This window comes from Chiloscyllium plagiosum, unplaced genomic scaffold (genome assembly GCF_037043375.1).
Source record: "Chiloscyllium plagiosum isolate Xiang-an unplaced genomic scaffold, Cpla_swu_hap1 HiC_scaffold_45, whole genome shotgun sequence".
Lineage (NCBI taxonomy): Eukaryota > Metazoa > Chordata > Chondrichthyes > Orectolobiformes > Hemiscylliidae > Chiloscyllium > Chiloscyllium plagiosum.
Window position 1 is genome coordinate 9,617,164 of NW_028270183.1, and position 19,023 is coordinate 9,636,186.

The 19,023-nt window shown below is 44.2% G+C and overlaps 1 protein-coding gene across 8 annotated transcripts in view; it reads right to left on the bottom strand.

The window, feature by feature from the left end:
• mast1a (microtubule associated serine/threonine kinase 1a) overlaps positions 1–19,023 on the bottom strand; it is a 162,523-nt gene that overhangs the window by 76,123 nt on the left and 67,377 nt on the right. For all 8 annotated transcript variants that reach the window (XM_043694926.2, XM_043694928.2, XM_043694931.2 and 5 more), the window contains 2 exons: positions 6,739–6,827; positions 1,145–1,220 (listed from right to left, as the gene is read on the bottom strand). In XM_043694926.2, coding sequence (XP_043550861.2) covers positions 1,145–1,220; positions 6,739–6,827 — 165 coding nt within the window. The remainder of the gene's footprint in view (positions 1–1,144; positions 1,221–6,738; positions 6,828–19,023) is intronic.

Sequence of the window (19,023 nt, forward strand, 5' to 3'; positions counted from 1 at the left end):
GCTATTTTTCCTATGGAGCATTTGAGGGTTGTGTACTAAACATAGCTCAATGATTATAGCCTACAGTTCAGCCTCACTTACACTGTACTCATCTAGACCACTCTGACAGTCACACATAAACACACAATTCTATCACCAATTTGCACTTACTCTCTCCCAACATATCGCACAAAGACACACACATGAAATATACATACACTAATAACACACACACTCGCATGACAAACACACACTCACTGATGGTGCACACATTCATGCATGCACACATACTGATGACATATATGCATGATAGACATACTCACGTGACATGCACATATGCTGATGTACACATGCATGCACACACATACTGATGACATATGCATCATAAACACACTATCACATGGCATACACACTGACAACACACATACATGACACACAACATGCACACGTAAAACATACAAAGACGGTGCACACATTGATGACATACAGACATTGATGGCACACATGACTCAACACATACACCCACAATACATGACAAATACACACATATACAATGCACACTCACATAACACAGAGTTTGCAAGTACAGATATAGCTACTGTCCACTGATAACAATCAGTTAACTGTCAAGGTTTGGAAGTTTAATTATCTCCTTGAGACCAACTGTCCTATATGTAAATTCTCTGAGCACTCTCAAACATGACTCAATGTTCCATATTTTATTAATTCTGTCATGTTACATCCCTGCAAAAAGACAGTTTGCCAGTAAAGCCTCTTGAGTACCACAGCACAACATCAGTATCCGTGTGCAGTAGTCAATTTGCATTCATATTAATTTATTCCACAAAATTATTGAAGGGTGGGATTTGACCTTTTCTTTTTGCTTTCAGTGAATGTTAAGATCCTTTGCCCAAATGCAGTCAAGGACACACAATCAAGAACAAACTCCCAGACCAATCCTGGAATTAGAGTTTGGGATTCTGAGTTGTTTCCTCCCCTGGTTTTCCACAAATTGCCATATCAACTTTCTCAAACTGTGCTGCCTAATCATAACGATAGGACCAATGCCCATGTCTCAGAGAGACAACTGAAAATTGTCACCCCACCCACACCTCACCACCACCACCACCACCACTAGCAGCAGCGCAGTAAGATCTGCCCTCACCTTCGAGAGGTCACAAATGAGAAGTGTGCGGGTGCGTTAGGAGAGAAGTTCCGTGGACTGTCCAAGGGACTGCTGCCTGAACAAAAGGAACAAAGTAAGGAAAGGTCAATTATCAAAATTATTTACATTCAAATCATTAACAGGAAGACTGTCTAAACATTGGAGCTGAAACCAGAAACACCAGATGTTAAATGGATACAATGTCGTCAAATGTAGTGATGGGCCCGATGCCAGGGAAGTCCAGACACAAACTGAATTGTGTAGATCAATTGTTAAAGTGTCTGCCTATCTAAATAGAGTGGAGGGTGTGAAGGGTTATCATGAGCTACTGCTGACTGATAGTAAGGTGTTTATTGACAGCTCTCATCACCTATATAATAGGCGTAACGTCATTATGGCAGAGAAGAAAGCTGTTTGAGCCTCACTTCTTTGCTCCCCTTACCCTGCAATCACAGAAAATGTAACGTATGCCCATTCACCTCCTCCCTCCACAGTGTCTAAGGCTCCAAACACATCTTCTAGGTAAGGCAGCGTTTTACTTGCACATCTTTTGCGGGACTCTGTGCTCTACGTTCTGCTCCCCAGGACGCACACCGAGACAAACATCGACTGCGCCTGGAGAACCATCAACTTGGTGAAAGACGCTCTTTGGTCTGCCTGAAACTTGCTGGTCTTCCAGTTGAAACAGTTGACTCCGACTGGGTGTTGCAGACTGACACATTCCAAGGACTTCTTGATGAAGGACAAATTAAAGCTTGGGGCAATTACCACCAAGGTCTTTCTGCCAAGGTATAACGGGGGTCTGTTCAGCTATCAGACCCTCCCAATGCCTATATGTTAATTATAAGTTAGAGAAAGCCAAACCACAATGTTTGTTTTTCTCTCTGTAAGTAAAGACGGTTTAGATCTGAATGGTTTCATTAACTGTGTATGTACGTAAAGATTTCCTTCCATGAATAAAGTATAATTTTCAATAAAAGATATCTTTCAATTTAGTCTATTGTATTCAATGCTCAACAAGGAATTAGTGAGGACTGCAGATGCTGGAGAAGTCGATAAAGTGTGGTGCTGGGAAAAGCACAGCAGGTCAGGCAGCATCCGAGGAGCAAGAGAGTTCTCATTTCAGGCTTGACCCTTCATCAGGACTCTCCTCAGATGCTGCCTGATCTGCTGTGCTCTTTCCAGCACCACACTTTACCAACGCTGTACTCAATGCTCACAATGCGGTCAGTCTCCTTTATATTGGCAAGACCAAACACAGATTTGGTGACCGTTACCCTGGGACTGACTCTGACCTTCCAGTTGCTTACCAGTTCAATCAACCTCCTTGCTCTCATGCTAAAGCTTCTGTCCTGGACCAACAACAGTGTTCCAATGAAGCACAATACAAGCACAAGAACCAACTCCTCATTTTCTAGGTCCCAATATTGAATTCCATAAATTCAGAAAATAACTGCATGTTGACTGTCCTCTATTTCTCTCACATCACCTCTCTCTCACCACCCCCACGTTCCCCACCCCCTCTAACCCACGGCCTTAGTCTTACATGTATAATAAATCAAAGAACTGCAATTGGGTGGACTTGCCATGCTGAACTGCCCATGGTGGGCAGCGATGTCTACGTTAGGTGGATTGGCCATGGGATGTGCAGGAATGTCTAGGTTAGGTTGATGGGCCATGGGATGTGCAGGGTTACAGGGATAGGGTGAGTGGGATGGAACGCTCTTCGAGGGGTCAGAGTGGACCTGATGGGCCAATCAGTTTGCTTCCACACTATAAGGATTCTATGATCCTGAAGATGTTAAAAATAAAAAGTGCTGAAGATACTCAGTTGGTGTGGCAGCATCTCTGGAGGCAGATACAGGATTAACATTTCAAGTCCAGTGACATTCTGAAAGAGGGTCACTGGACTCAAACCATTAACCTGCTTTCTCTCCACAGATGTTGCCAGACATGCTGAGTTCTTCCACTATTCACTGCTTTCATTTCAGATTTCCAGCACCCTCAGTATTTCACTTTTACACATGTGCTATTTGACACATCTAGTCCATGGGATCCCAACAACAGTCTCACTGCCTTTTACAGGGACTGGGAGAAAATAAACAGAATCTAGATAGAGATAACTGAATTAATCTTAAAGTCACAGTAACTCACGGGCACTTGGCTCTGCCCAGTACATATTTTGTACTTCCCTCTGCACTCACTCCCAAAGACAAGACCAGATTTCCTGGCACTCCCAAAATAAAACAGTGTAAATGAATAAAATTAAAGTATAAGCAGGGAGCTCACGTCAAGGTCAGTGTGCAAGTGCAGCAGCCTGATTAGCAGCAGAAAGTGCCAGACACCTGCAAACATCAAAAGAGGATGAGTTTAATAAGTAGATTACAAATTTCCCATCCCAAACACTTTCTTCTCATTATGGTGCATGTGATTATGTTCGTTGTGATGAATCACTTGGCAGCAATCAGCTGCCACACTTGTAGGGAAGATTTATAGCAGAGATTTTTTTTATTTCAAAAACTCTTTAATTGTGGAGAATAAGTCATATCTCCTTGCTTCTGGTAGTGGTTTTGGACAGACAAAACTTTAGCATATCATTCATTCCGTGCAGGGCCGGATGGAGTGTGATGATTCTATTTTCACTCCTCAAACATTTAACCACATATCTAGTCTAGATAGTAATTAGCAGTAATGTCATGGACTGGTAATGCAGAGGCCCAGGCTAACAGTCTGGGGATTTAGCTTCACCCACCATCATGGGAGCAAGTAGAATGCTAATTAATCAATACATCTGGAATTCAGTTTCAGTGATGGTGACCATGACAACTATAACTGAATGCTGTAAAAACCTAATTGCTTCACTTATTAAAAATTAGTGAGGACCATCCTTACCTGGTCTGGCCTACATGTGACTCAAAACCCACAACATGGTTAACTCTTAACTGCTCTCTAAAGTGACCTAACAATTGTGATAAATATTTATATTATGCATTATTACCATTTGGGATTTAGATTTTGTTTTAAATAGAGGCAGATGTGTACTTTCAGTTCTGTTAAGGTATTTGTTTTAGAGAGGTCAGAAGGTAATTTCGAACAGTGAACAGGAGACATCATTTCCAGCAAGTCATGTGATTCTGCCAACTGCCTGGGAGAACACCTGGGGTGTTGATGGATGAGTTGTATATACTGCTGAGTAATGGCAGACAGAAAGAAAATAGATCAGAGTCTCGAATCAGGGGCTAGGTTTTGATCTCACTTTGAAAGAATGAGGATTCAGTTCAGACGGAAGAATTGTTTCCTCCCAGCAGGGGAATCTCGTTCGCAGTTCAGGGAACTGGTCAACCTACTAGGAGTGGGTTAAGTCTGTGAAGCTTCAAGCCGGGGAGACTTTTTACAGAAGCTGTCTGGACTGAAAGGAGGTTTCTGCCATCATAATATCACAAAGGTTTAATGCCAGCATGCGTGGAAATACATTGTAAACCTGTCTCCGCAATCCAAGAAGGCGACCTGAAAAAATGTCAGCAAAGAAGGAAATTAAAGGATTAGAACAGGAGTGATATTTCTCTGGGATTGAATATCTGTAAAAGGATAGTTTTGGTAAACAGATTGAAACTTTGCTTTGCTGTTAGCATTATGATCTTTATAAACTGTTATATGTGCAGTTTTGTTTTTTATGTGATAAACTTGTGTTATTTTGTTAAAGACCACATGCAGCCTCATGTATATATGTTCAATACCTAACCACTACAATAACCAACTGAAAAAAAATTAAACTTAAAACTATCTTCTGACTCTGACTTAACCATTAGCTAGCATAGGCAATCAGAAATGGGCAACACATATTCAGGAGTCGGGGGAAGGTTGGGCTTAAGGTTAAGGTTAAGATTGGGGTTGGGGCCAGGGTGGTGTTATGTGGGTGGTGTTTGCAATAGAAATCAGCCAGCGTTAAGATTCGGGAGCACAGGATCAGGACCCTGTGCTGGAAATTAAGCTCTTGTGAACCTGCAACAAAAGCAAGTTAAGGGTTCTCTCTGATACCTCCCACAGTTGAATAGTTTCACAGCCCAGGTTAGCACATGAAGAATGGGTTATGGTCTTACTTATCCATAAACCATATGGTTGCTACCTTCAGGAATCAAGATGGAAAACTGCAGGAAATTAAGTGAACTGCTTTACATCTCCTGCCATCATTGACATGGGTTCCAGGTTGGGACTGAAATGCTACAAGCAGAGGACATGGATTTAAAGTAATTGAGAAAAGAATCAGGCAGCTGTACCCAATTCTGAATGCCAACTTTGTGAAAACTGCCATGACTCTCTTGTGGTGCAGTGATAGTGACCCTACCCGTTAGCAGGGAGGCCTGAGTTCCAGTTCTACCTGTTTCATAAGTATGTAATAACATATGGAAGGCTGACTAGAAACATGAGTTGTGAAAACTGGCGCCATTTTAGTGGGGACTGCGGAGCAGGAAGGACTTAAAAAGGGAATCCCAACAGAGCATGAAGACTGAAAGGACAGCAGATGCTGTTAATCAAAAACCAAAACAGAAATTGCTGGAAAACCTCAGCAGGTCTGGCAGCATCTGTGGGGAGAAATCAGGGTTAACGTTTCAGGTCCAGTGACCCTTCCTCAGGACTGACAGGAGCATGTCAATTAGATTCATTAATGAGCTATTCAAAGGCAATTATCCCTGAGACACCAAGGATTTAATCATGGCTCAGGGCAGAAGGCAGTGGGGTAATTGTAATGTCACTACACTAATAATCCATGTTCTGGGGTTGTGGGTTCAAATCCTGCTATGACAGGTGGTGAAATTTGAATTGATAACAATCTAGTAGTTCAGGGATTTAACAGCACTCACACAGGTCTCACTCCTCCCCCTCACTCTCAAAGGCTGCCTGTCAAATTTTGTCTGTGGGGCGCCTTGTTGACAGACATGCAATGCCCTAATGAGAGGCCCCGAACCTGGAAGGTGGACATATTGAGTGGAGTTGGTTTCAGGTGGGCGGGCACAGGGTGGAGGGATGAAAGCTACCTCACCACCACCACCCTCATATCCTTCACCGTCTCCTCACTTTGTTAGCGTCCCTCTCCCCCAGTGGATCCAACGGCCCAGCATCAATCCCTGGTGGAGACCTGCATTACCTGCAGCAACCACTTCTTCCGGTGTCACTGCTGACAATGGAGAATTATCGGTCTGTAATTGGTCAGCAGCTCTTGGGGGAGGGATACCTGCACTGTGGGGACCTTGATCATGTTGGAAGCCAATTCATTGCCTCATTGCAGTTGGATTTCATTGGTACAAAGAGGTGGGACTTCCACCGATTCATCAACTAATGCCAGTTTTTAAATGCCCTCTGATGTTTCTTTGCCTGACTTTGCCCCCTCCTTATTTTGGAGATTAACCTTTAATTCCTGGAGACTTCAGAGCCAATCCTCGATGGATGTAAACCCAAATTCCATGAAGAGTTTAAGGACTATCCCACAGTTGCAGGTTTAAATTTCTCACCTCCACTTGTATTCCTCCCTACCCCCACTCAATCCCCTGAGCCTACCCCATCTGTTGCTGAGCAGCGAGGAATTGATGCCTTACCTAGATGGCCCGGGAGTGGTGAATGAGGTCGTGGGAGAGTTGGCGACGTGCTGGTCAGAATCAAGCTTTTCCTGTTGCTGGTTCGACAACTGTAACACAAAATCAGAGCAAAAAGATCTGTTACCATGTGCACATTTGTGGATCAGATGACTAAAAAGAATCATAGAATCATAGAGATGCACAGCACAGAAACAGACCCTTTGGTCCAACTCGTCCATGCTGACCAGAATTTCTAAATTGATCAACTGCCATTAGATAGCATCCCTCTAAACCTTTCCTAGGATTGGGCCAATCAACCTCTGAGCCTACCCCTGACTGAGCTGCACCCATATCCATCCCTCTCTGAGGAAGAGCTTGAAGAAGGGTCACTGGACTCAAAAACATGAACTCTGCTTCTCTCTCCACAGACACTGCCTGACCTGCTGAGTTTCTCCAGCATTCTCTTTGCTTGTTTCAGATTTCCAACATCCACAGTGTTTTGCTTTTATCCGTCCATCTCTGTCCGGTACCACAGACCATTGGCAACTAAAAGACCATTGGCAACTGTATACTTCCACCTCATTGGTGCATGAATATGACTGGCAAACCAGTGCATTTCTATTGACACCTGGTGATAGTTGACCCAGAAATTGTCTCACCCTATTGCTTGCTACTAATCAGAGAAACATAGAAATTGGAACTGGAGTAGGCCAATCAGCCCTTTGAGTTGCTCCACCATTTAATACGATCATGGCTGATCATCCAACTGAGTATCTTGTTCTGGCTTTCTCCTCATAACCTTTGATCCCCTAAGCTTGATGAACTATATCTAACTCTTTCCTGAAAACAAACTCCACCAGCAGCTGCAATGGGATTTAAATCCAGGTTCTCAGAGCATTACCTATATCCCTGGATTACTAGGCCGGTGACGGTAGCATGATGCCATTTCCCGCTTAGCCTATACCACCAGATCTATTGGAAGGAGGTACAGATTAATAATCAATCTACTTGAACATTTTCCAAACCCATGTTCTGTTTGCCAACAAGTCCAGAGGTGAGACTTGAACTGAGAGAAGGGATGCTACCCACTGCTTTGCAAGACCTCCACCCTACCTTTACTGCCTCATTACCCATACCAAGCAAAAAATCTGTCAGAGAACTCTGGCCATGGAGGTATCAAGCTCTGGATCAGAAGCTCAAACTCTCGTCTCAGGATTAGGCAGTTGTGGATTCAAGTCCCACACTGAGAACTAAACATTAAAATAAAGCTAGTATCATAAGACCATAAGACATAGGAGTGGAAGTAAGGCCATTCGGCCCATCGAGTACTCCAGTACAGAACTCACTGCACTGGCGGAGATGCAGTTGTACAGATTGGAAGTTAAAGTGATGCCTCATCTATCTCCTCATATGATGATGAAAGATCTTCCAGCACTGTTGTGAAAGGCAGGGAGGTTATCCTGATGTCCTGGCTAACAGTTATCCATTGGTCATCATCACTAAAACAGCTGTTGTCATTCTATCTGCTTACTGTGGGAGCTGGCTGTGGCATTTCCTACATTAACAAACATTGAGTGCTGTGAAAGCACTCTGCTGTAACGGGAAGGTAAAGTCACCATAGCCCCAGAGGACAATAGAACCACTCTCCTATTAGAGACAGAGAGAGAGATAACTAGTGATGGTTTAATCAGAGGGTCACCACATCTCAGCAGAGGGGAGATGCTGAGAGGGAGAGACCTTGATGGTCACCCCAGCCAGTGCAGGAATTAAACCACCACCAATGTTGGCATTACTCTGTACTGCAGGCCAGGTGTCCAGCCAGCTGAGCTAGCTCCACTATAAAGCACTTGGAAGATTGTAAAACATGCTGCATAAGTTTAAGTCTTTCTTTCTTGCCTCTTGCCCGAAGAGACACTTTAGATTGCAGAAATCCACTGCATGGAAGATGTGGGCGTAAGACCTGTCACTGCGTTGAGGCTGCTCGGGATAAGGTAAATCCAGTCTCCTGTGTAAACACTGGAACTCTCTCTCTCTCTCTGTGTCTGATACAGGGGTGCTCGCTGATTCACTGTCGCATCATGCTCCCAAAATAGGAACAAAAGACCCAGTAATTACAAAGGCTTCTTCGGCCAGACAAAGGTCTTAATCACATATCACTAAACGATAAGCCTTTCTCCTAACTTCAGAGTGTAACATCCACCCTTAGTGTTGCTCAGTTAATTAGAATCTCAGAGAACAGTTCCAAGCACCTTAGAGAGACTGAAGATCATTCACCAGAACAAACAACCCTCCCGAAAACACAGCAAATAATAACCTCTGTCACTCTCTTTCTTCAAGGAGACAAATTAATATCTAGCGGATAATGATTATCACAGCATTGTGTCATGAACACCTTTGAGCTGGAAGGGTTTATTGAAGAGAATTAACTCGAAAAGCAGCTCATTAAGTATCAGCTGCAAACCTCCGTCATGCCTGACTGTCACTCACAAGCCCACCAATCCTTTACAGTCTTTAGGAAGGAGTATCGTTTTTATTTGTTCAGTCACAGTTCCCTTTAGCAGTCATTGATATTGTGTTACACGGAGGAGGCTTTACTTAGAACAAAGCCCCAATTAGACCACACCTCGAGTTGCTGTGACCTCCACACCTACAGAAAGATTTGTATAGCCTTTCAGGGCAAATTTATTGGATGAAGCCTGGGCTCCGGGGATTACATTATGAGGAGGAATTACACAAACTGGAATTATATTCCCTGAAACAAACACAGAGAATGCTGGAGAAACTCAGCAGGTCTGGCAGCATTTATGAAGAGAGAAACAGTTAACATTTTGAGTCTGGAATGACTCTTCTTTGGAACTGTAAAAGCGCCATACTTGACTCAACATGTTAACTCGGTTTCTCTCTCCACAGAGGCTGACAGACTTGCTGAGTTTCCCCAGCAATTTTACTTTATGTTTTCAGTATCTGCAGTATTTTGCTACTTTATTCTCTGTAATTTAGAAGATGTTAATACTCACTATTTAACTAGAGTGGGGAACTTGCACCCCACAGCCCATTACCCCAAAACAATTTCAATACTCATTTTAACCCCTGTATAAAGAAGGTCTAGTGGTTTTATCACTGGACTGTTAATTCAGAGACCCAGATAACGTTCTGGGGAACCAAGTTCAAATCCTGCCAGGGGAGACGGTGGGATTTGAATTCAGTAAACATCCGGAATTAAGGATCTAATGATGACCATGAATCCCAATGCTGATTGTTGGAAAAACGCATCTGGCTCACTAATGCTGTTTAGGGAAGGAAGCTGCCATCCTTAGCTAGTCTGGCCTATATGTGACTCCAGACGCACAGCAATGTGATTGACTCTTAACTGCCCTGTTGGCAATTAAGCATTGTTATGGACCAGGCCAGACCCCCTCAAAACATTTCAAAACAGTAGCCCAGACCCTAACTCTGTGAGTTGTTTTATGGAGGTGTAACACGGATATCCCAGGAATGATGCAGTTGGTCAAACCATTTAGTTTTAAACAAAACACAATTTATTTACAAGATTACTGAATGAAGCACAAACAAAAGAGAATAGAATACTGTATGATTTAAACCATCCGAAAACCCAACAAATTATACCAACTTAACGTTGCTGTTCCCAATACTTGCAACAATCCCCATTAACACCCCTTGGCACAAAAGATAAAATCAAACCCAGGGTCTTAGAGGAGAGATGTCAGAGAGAGGGAGGATCAGCATCAACCTGCTTCTTTGGGTCCAGCAGCTTCACAACTGTCTGCCTGCTTTCTGTGAATAGCCAGACCAGACCAAACCAGAGAAAAGCTGAGCCAGGAGAACTGGCCACTCCCCTTTCATTGTACAAGTGTTTTTTTCACTTAAAAACCTTTTGCGTGAGGCAATATATGTTAGCTATCATCAAATTGGCCCCGAAACCCTTCAAACGTGGACTTTTTGGAGTTTGTGTCTTTTACAACGTCTCTGAAAAAAAAGCCAAAGACAACATAACCCTGTTAAAGGAGCAGCACCGTCACAGGATGGGCAATAAATGCTGCCTAGCCAGTGATGTCCTCATCCCGTGAATAAATTAAAAATAACACTATTAATGTAACCTGTAGGGAAGTAATTTAACCAGTCTTCTACTCAAAGCACTGCATCTCACACAACCAAAGCTAGAATTCTGATATTATGTTCAGACCTTTGGTTTAAGCCCTGACCCGTAACTGAACTATTCCATTGGATTCCCACTAACCAACCGAGCTGGACCCTGTCTCCAGTGTGAGAATCAGATACTCCCAAAAAAAGTAAACATGACAGGCTAAACAATAATTCAAGATTGTTGACACAAATATAAAACACTAAAGGGGTGAATAAATAAAGTTCTCAGTAGCCCATTTGATCTCATTCCTTCCGACCACCAGTCCACCACTTTTCTATATTATAACATTTATTTCTGAAGTAAATATAGTACAGTGCAAATTGTTAAATAAAGTGATTACGATGTTTCTGTAATGTAAAGGCTCTATATAAATGTAAGCTGTAATTAGACTGAATGACAATTTGCCCTGTCTGTAGTGATTGGAACAAGGTCAGCCAGTAGCATCCCAGATAAAATAACTGGGACTGTTAATCTGGCCCAATCAGGGAGTCCGGGCTGACATAAAAAGGATGAGTGTCAGACATACTGACATCCTAGTGCTTGACTCTGTATGAAGCAGAGCCACAGTCAAGAACTGTTTGTGCGTAAATACAGTGTGACTTGGTGATGGGATACTGGCCTTTGTGGAGTTATTTCCATGGCATTTTTAAAAATTCCTTCACTTGCTGGCTCAGGCAGCATTCATGTATTTATATAATAATGCAACACAAAAGGAGGCTATTCAGTCTGTTGTTCTTCTGCGAGCACTTTGGCAGAACTGTTCAACTAGTCCCACTCCCTTGGTCCTGCACCTTAGGACCACACTGCATTTCTTATCCTGTTGGAGGATCAAGAAAGTTCACTTTATTCCCAATTACTCTTTCAGTTTCGTTCCTGCTTTCTCATAAGCATGAGTTATGCACGATATAAGGAACTCGCAAAATGTGCCAAGGTGAAATCAGTAGTTGACTGCGAGGATGTTGTGTCAATAAGGATAGTGTTTCAGTCTGCAGGTTCAATCAGTACAAAACATCCAGTTATTAAAACTGGACACCAATCTAACCTTCTAATAGACACTTAATTCTGCACCAACTCTTTGATTCACTGCAGGAACATACCTCATGTATCCCCCACAGTGAGATGTCTTCTACAATCCTTTATTCCTGAGGTTTTGAGAGACCTGCACTAAGAAACAAAACAGCTGGCCTTGTTTACGTCTTGCTGTTAGTTCATCTGTGAAGTGCATTTCTCCTTTAATCAGACTGAGGGTTACCCACTTCCTTCCCAAAGCTGTCAGTGTTAAACAAATCTGACAGAATTTTCTGTTGTAAGAGCCTGGCATCTTGAAAAAATTGGGGACCTGTTCATTAAAAGCTAGGAGATTAAACTGACCATGCCTCCCAAAGTCGAGTGTGTGGTGCTAGAAAAGCACAGCAGGTCAAACAGCATCGAAGGAGCAGAAGAATCGAAGTTTCGGGCATAAGCCCTTCATCAGGAATGAGGTTGTGGGCCGAGGAGCTGAGAGATAAATGGGAGGGGGTAGGTGCTGGGGGAAAGTAGCTGGGAATGTGAAAGGTAGATAAAGATGGGGGTGAAAGTGATAGGTTGGAGAGGAGGGTGGATCGGATAGATGGGAAGGAAGATGGACTGGTCAAAAGAATGGTGCTGAGTTGGAGGCTTGGGACTGGAATAAATTGGGGGGTAGGGGAAATGAGGAAATTGATGTAATCCACATTGATCCGGTGTGGTTGCAGGCTCCCAAGGCGAAAGATGAGGTATTCTTCCTCCAGGCATTGGGTGGTTATGGTTTGGCGATGGAGGAGGCCCAGGACCCACATGTCCTTGGTGGAGTGGGAGGGGGAGTTGAATTGTTCAGCTACGGGGTGGTAGGGTTTATTGGTGTGGGTGTCCCAGAGATGTTCTCTGAAATGATCCGCAAGTTGGTGTCCTGTCTCTCCGATGTCCCAAACAGACCATATAATCCAGGACCCCGCATCATCATCAAGTCAAACTTCTAGAATGAAAGGTGTACGAGAATATGGGGTTATCCTATGAAGAGAGATGGAGTAGACTTGGCCTAGGCAGATTGAGAGGGTGGTCTGATATAAATATAAAGATTTATATGTGCACATTTATTGAAAGTGGCAGGGCAGGTGGTGAGAGCAGTAAGTAAAGCACACTATCCTCAGCTTTATTAATATGGACCTACTGTGCAAGAGCAAGGACATGATGTGAACTTGTATAAAACACTGGTCAGGCGTCAACTGGAGTACTGTCTGCAGTTCTGGGCGTTATACTATAGAAAGGATGTGACCTCATTGGAGAGAATGCAGAAGTGATTTACAAGAATGATTCCACAGATGAGCAACTTCAGTCATGAGGACAGATTGAAGAGGTTAGGACTGCTGTTCTTGGAGGGAAGATGGCTGAGAGGATGATAGCAGTTTTAAAAATCATGATGAGGCTGGATGAAGTAAAAGAGAGAAACTGTTCCCACTCAGAAAAGGAATAAAATCAAGAGGGCATTGATTTGAAGTGATTTACAAAAGAAGCAAGTGTGAATTTAAATTTGAATTTGAATTGAATCTATTGTCACGTGTACTGAGGCACAGTGAAAAGCTTTGTCTTGCGAGCAAAACAGGCAGATCACAGAGTTAAATAGCATAGATAAGTAAATAATAGGTAAACAGCAGCAAAAACAAAAACACAGGTACAGGTGAATGTTAAGAGTTTGTGAGTCCCTTCAGTATTCTAACAACAGTAGGGTAGAAACTGTTTCGAAACCGGCTGGTGTGTGTGTTCAGGATTCTGTACCTGCTCCCCAATGGTAGAGGTTGTTGAAAAGGTAAAAACAATGACTGCAGATGCTGGAAACCAGATTCTGGATTAGTGGTGCTGGAAGAGCACAGCAGTTCAGTCAGCATCCAAGGAGCAGTAAAATCGACGTTTCGGGCAAAAGCCCTTCATCAGGAATAAAGGCAGAGAGCCTGAAGCGTGGAGAGATAAGCTAGAGGAGGGTGAGGGTGGGGAGAGAGTAGCATAGAGTACAATAAGTGAGTGGGGGAGGGGATGAAGGTGATAGGTCAGGGAGGCGGGTGGAGTGGGTAGGTGGAAAAGAAGATAGGTAGGTAGGACAAGTCATGGGGACAGTGCTGAGCTGGAAGTTTGGAACTAGGGTGAAGTGGGGGAAGGGAAAATGAGGAAACTGTTGAAGTCCACATTGATGCTCTGGGGTTGAAGTGTTCCGAGGCGGAAAATGAGGCGTTCTTCCTCCAGGCGACTGGTGGTGAGGGACCGATGGTGAAGGAGGCCCAGAACCTCCATGTCCTCGGCAGAGTGGGAGGGGGAGTTGAAATGTTGGGCCACAGGGCGGTGTGGTTGATTGGTGCGGGTGTCCCGGAGATGTTCCCTAAAGCGCTCTGCTAGGAGGCGTCCAGTCTCCCCAATGTAGAGGAAACCGCATCGGGAGCAACGGATACAATAAATAATATTAGTGGATGTGCAGGTAAAACTTTGATGGATGTGGAAGGCTCCTTTAGGGCCTTGGATAGAGGTGACGGAGGAGGTGTGGGTGCAGGTTTTACAGTTCCTGCGGTGGCAGGCGAAGGTGCCAGGATGGGAGGGTGGGTTGTAGGTGGGCGTGGACCTGATCAGGTAGTCATGGAGGGAACGGTCTTTGCAGAAGGTGGAAAGGGGTGGGGAGGGAAATATATCCCTGGTGGTGGGGTCTTTTTGGAGGTGGCAGAAATGTCGGCGGATGATTTGGTTTATGCGAAGGTTGGTAGGATGGAAGGTGAGCACCAGGGGCGTTCTGTCCTTGTTACGGTTGGAGGGGTGGGGTCTGAGGGCGGAGGTGAGGGATGTGGATGAGATGCGTTGGAGGGCATCTTTAGCCACGTGGGAAGGGAAATTGCGGTCTCTAAAGAAGGAGGCCATCTTGTGTGTTCTGTGGTGGAACTGGTCCTCCTGGGAGCAGATACGGCGGAGGCAGAGGAATTGGGAATACGGGATGGCATTTTTGCAAGAGGTAGGGTGGGAAGAGGTGTAATCCAGGTAGCTGTGGGAGTCGATGGGTTTGTAAAAAATGTCAGTGTCAAGTCGGTCGTCACTAATGGAGATGGAGAGGTCCAGGAAGGGGAGGGAGGTGTCAGAGATGGTCCAGTTAAATTTAAGGTCAGGGTGGAATGTGTTGGTGAAGTTGATGAATTGCTCAACCTCCTCGCGGGAGCATGAGGTGGCGCCAATGCAGTCAATGTAGCGGAGGAAGAGGTGGGGAGTGGTGCCGGTGTAATTACGGAAGATCAACTGCTCTACATAGCCAACAAAGAGACAGGCATAGCTGGGGCCCATACGTGTGCCCATGGCTACCCCTTTGGTCTGGAGGAAGTGGGAGGATTCAAAGGAGAAATTGTTAAGGGTGAGGACCAGTTCGGCCAAACGAATGAGAGTGTCGGTGGAAGGGTACTGTTGGGGACGTTGGGAGAGGAAAAAACGGAGGGCTTGGAGGCCCTGGTCATGGTGGATGGAGATGTAGAGGGATTGGATATCCATGGTGAAGATGAGGCGTTGGGGGCCGGGGAAACGGAAGTCTTGGAGGAGGTGGAGGGTGTGGGTGGTGTCTCGAACGTATGTGGGGAGTTCCTGGACTAGGGGGGATAGGACAGTGTCATGTTGTTGAAAAGCATTGCCAGGGTGGGATGGATCTTTGAGAATGCTGGCAGCCTTTCATTGACAGCAGGCCTCGTAGATGGATTCTATAGATGGGAGGTTGGCCTTTGTGATTGTCCGGACTGAGTTCGCCACTCTCTGTAACTGTGTCCAATCCTGAACATTCAGACAGAATGCTCTCGATGGCGCACTCATAAAGGTTGACAAGAGTATTCGCCATCGTGCCAAATTTTCTCAGCTGCCTGAGGAAGAAGAGACGTTGTTGGGCCTTTGTAACCAGTGCATCCACATGAAGAGTCCAAGAAAGCTTATTGTGGATGACCACTCCCAGGAGCTTGACTGTCTCTACTCATTCCATCTCTATGCCGAAAGATAACAATGAGTTTCTTAGATTTGCCGGCATTGAGAGCTAGGTTGTTCTCAGTGCACCATTTTCTGGTGTGAAATGAGAAAACACTTTTTCACTTAATGAATAGTTAGGGTATGGAACATACTGCCTGGAAATTTGGTGGAGGCGAGTTCAATTGTGACATTCAAGCAAGCACTGGATGATTGTAGATAAAAGTAATGTGTAAGAGTATGGGGAGAAAGCAAGAAATTGGCATGAGGTAATGATGCTCATTTAAAGAGCTGGTGCAGACATGGCCTCCTTCACACCATAACACTTGACAGAGTAGACAATGCCTAGATGCTTCCCTCTGCTCAGGGAATCTAGAAGCTCGGGTCAGGGGTTCAGAATAAGGATTCAGCTAGTTAGGACTAAGAGAAGGGGGCATTTCTACACTTAAGAGGATATGAATCTTTGGAATTCTTTCCCAGAAAGCTGTGGCTGTTCAGACACTGAATGTCTTCAAGGCACAGATTGATCAATATCGGAGTACTAAGGGATCAAAGGCATAGGGGGATAGTGTGGATAGATTGAATTTAGCCATAAAATTGGCCATGAATCAATTAATGGCAGAATAGATTCAAAGGGCTAAATGGCCTACTGTATCTCCTATTTCTTATGGTGTTAGGGAGCATGGATAACAGGAAGGAATGAAGAAGAATCGAAAGAAACATTGCAGTATAGGCATAGAATCAAAGAGTGAAACAAGTCCAAAAGCTCTGCCAAAGGCTTGCACAGGCTTGAGAGACTGAGTGGCCTCCTTCTGTGTTGCACTATAATATAAATTAAGACTTGCACTTGTATTGTACCTTTTGTAAGCTCAGGTTGTTCCTTTAGGCTAGTATTTTGATGAAGTACATTGTCGTAATGTAGTAAATGCAAGAGCCAGTTTGTGTACAGCAAGATCCCACAAATGGCAATGGAATATTGAGCAGATAGTTTATCTTATCATGCTGGTGGAGGGATAAACGTTGGAGAAGACATCGGGGAGCACGTCCCTACTCTTTTTCAAAGTAGTTCCAAGGGATCTAAAGTAGTTCTCCTGAGAGGGCAGATGGGAGGAGGGGAGACAGGGAAGCTTTATAGTCTCCACCAGAAAGGGACAGTGCAGCACCCCCTGAAAGCTGTACCAGGATTATCAGACTGGATATTGTATTCCAGCTCTCAGTAGGGCGACTTTTCCAGTGTCATAGAGAGCCATAGATTTTTTTACAATACAGAAGGAGGCCCTTCTGCCTATTTTGATTGTACTGGTTATAAAACATCCATTTATTCAAATCTCATTTTCCAGCATTTGACCCAAAACCTTGTTTGTGATGGCACTTCAAGTGCTCAACTAAATTATTTTTAAATTGAAGATTGCTGCCTCTACCACCCACCATTCTCCAGTTGAGATAGTTTCCTCAAAGCCACTCTCACTTTCCTGCTCTTTGCCTCAAAATTATGCCCCCTAGCTACTGATCACACTATTACAAGGGGGAAGTATCTCTCTGTGCATACCCAGCATAAATGTCTACACCTCAGTCAGACTTCTCTCCTCGTAGCAGCCCAGAAAACATCCTGGTGAATCTCCTATGCACTCTCTCTAGGGCAATCACCTTCCTATAGTGCAATGATGGGAGGTGGGGATTGCGATTCAGTTAGCTCAGTTGGCTGTACAGCTGTTTTGCAATGCAGCGTAATGCTAACAGTGAGGGGTCAATTCCCACAATATTGAGGTCACCACATCAGTTCCTGCCTCCTTGACCTTGCCTGAAGCATGGTGACCCTCAGGTTAAATCACCACCACCATGTTTCTGTAATGAGAGAGCAGTCCTCGGGGACTATAGCAACCACTGCTAGAGCTTGGTGACCAGAACTGCACACAGTATTCCAGCTGCAGCATCACTAGTGTTACACAGAGCTCCATCATAGCCTTCCTCTTGTATTTAATACTTTGACTAATAAAGTTAAGTATCCAATTTGCCTTCATACACCTTCTCCCCCCATCCTGCTGCTCTCAAGAATCTATAGGTTCATTGATGGTACCTTAAATTCCCCACCACAATTTTAACAGGGCCAGATGCCAAAATATTAGCGGAAGTACTTCTGCAATATATTTACAGCCTCTATTTGCAAACACTCAGCAAAGTGCTACCACTTCAGCAAAATGTTGTCACCCTCTAATCCCTGTCATTTCCATGACAATTAAACAATTGAAGAAGTGTCAATGAGGCCAGTAAACCACGGTTTTGTGGATTCAGTGTCCATTTAAACGGAAATTAGCCTAATTACTGCAAATGGCACATTAAACTCCCTTTCACACAGAGGGGGGTGGTTATAGTATCAATGTTTTGAATTTTTTTAAAAACATTGACCTATTTTTCTCATCAACCTGTTCAGAAATGTTATTACATGATTCACACTTAATCTGCACTATCAACATCCTTTCTCCCCCAGTAGTCCACCCCCCCCCCCCCACCCCAACCCAACCCAACCCAACCCATCCCCTGTTGTATAAATGCTGGACCCTCCACATTTCACTTCAGCTCTGATGAAGAGTCATCTAGACTCAAAATGTTAGCTTGCTCTCTATCTATGGATGCTGCCTAACCCACTGTGATTTCCAGCATTTTTGTTTTCAGTACAGATTCCAGCATCTGCAGTATTCACTCCTATCTTAGGACATCAGGTAACCTTTTGGGGTAGGTGGGATTTGAACCCAGGTATTTCAGGCCAAGGGTAGGGACACAACCACTGCACCACATGAATCCATCACCATTGCATTGAACAACCTCTGGCTTAAAGTGGCTATGAAGCTCTGCCCTCAATTAGCAACATTGCATTAAAACATGGTGGATGCTCGAGATTGGAAATAAAAGAGAGTCATACTGGACTCAAAATGTTAGTCTCTGAGGAGGGAAAACAATAAGGTTAAAAAATGATTAACTGCAGAACGGATTTTTAAAAATTCATTCACAGGCTGAGGACATCATTGGCCAGCCCAGTATTTATTGCCCAGCCGGCAGTTAAGAATCAACCACATGGCTATGGGTCTGGAGTCACATGTAGGCTAGGCCAGACAAGGATGGCAGTTTCCTTCCTTAAATGATATTAGTGAACCAGA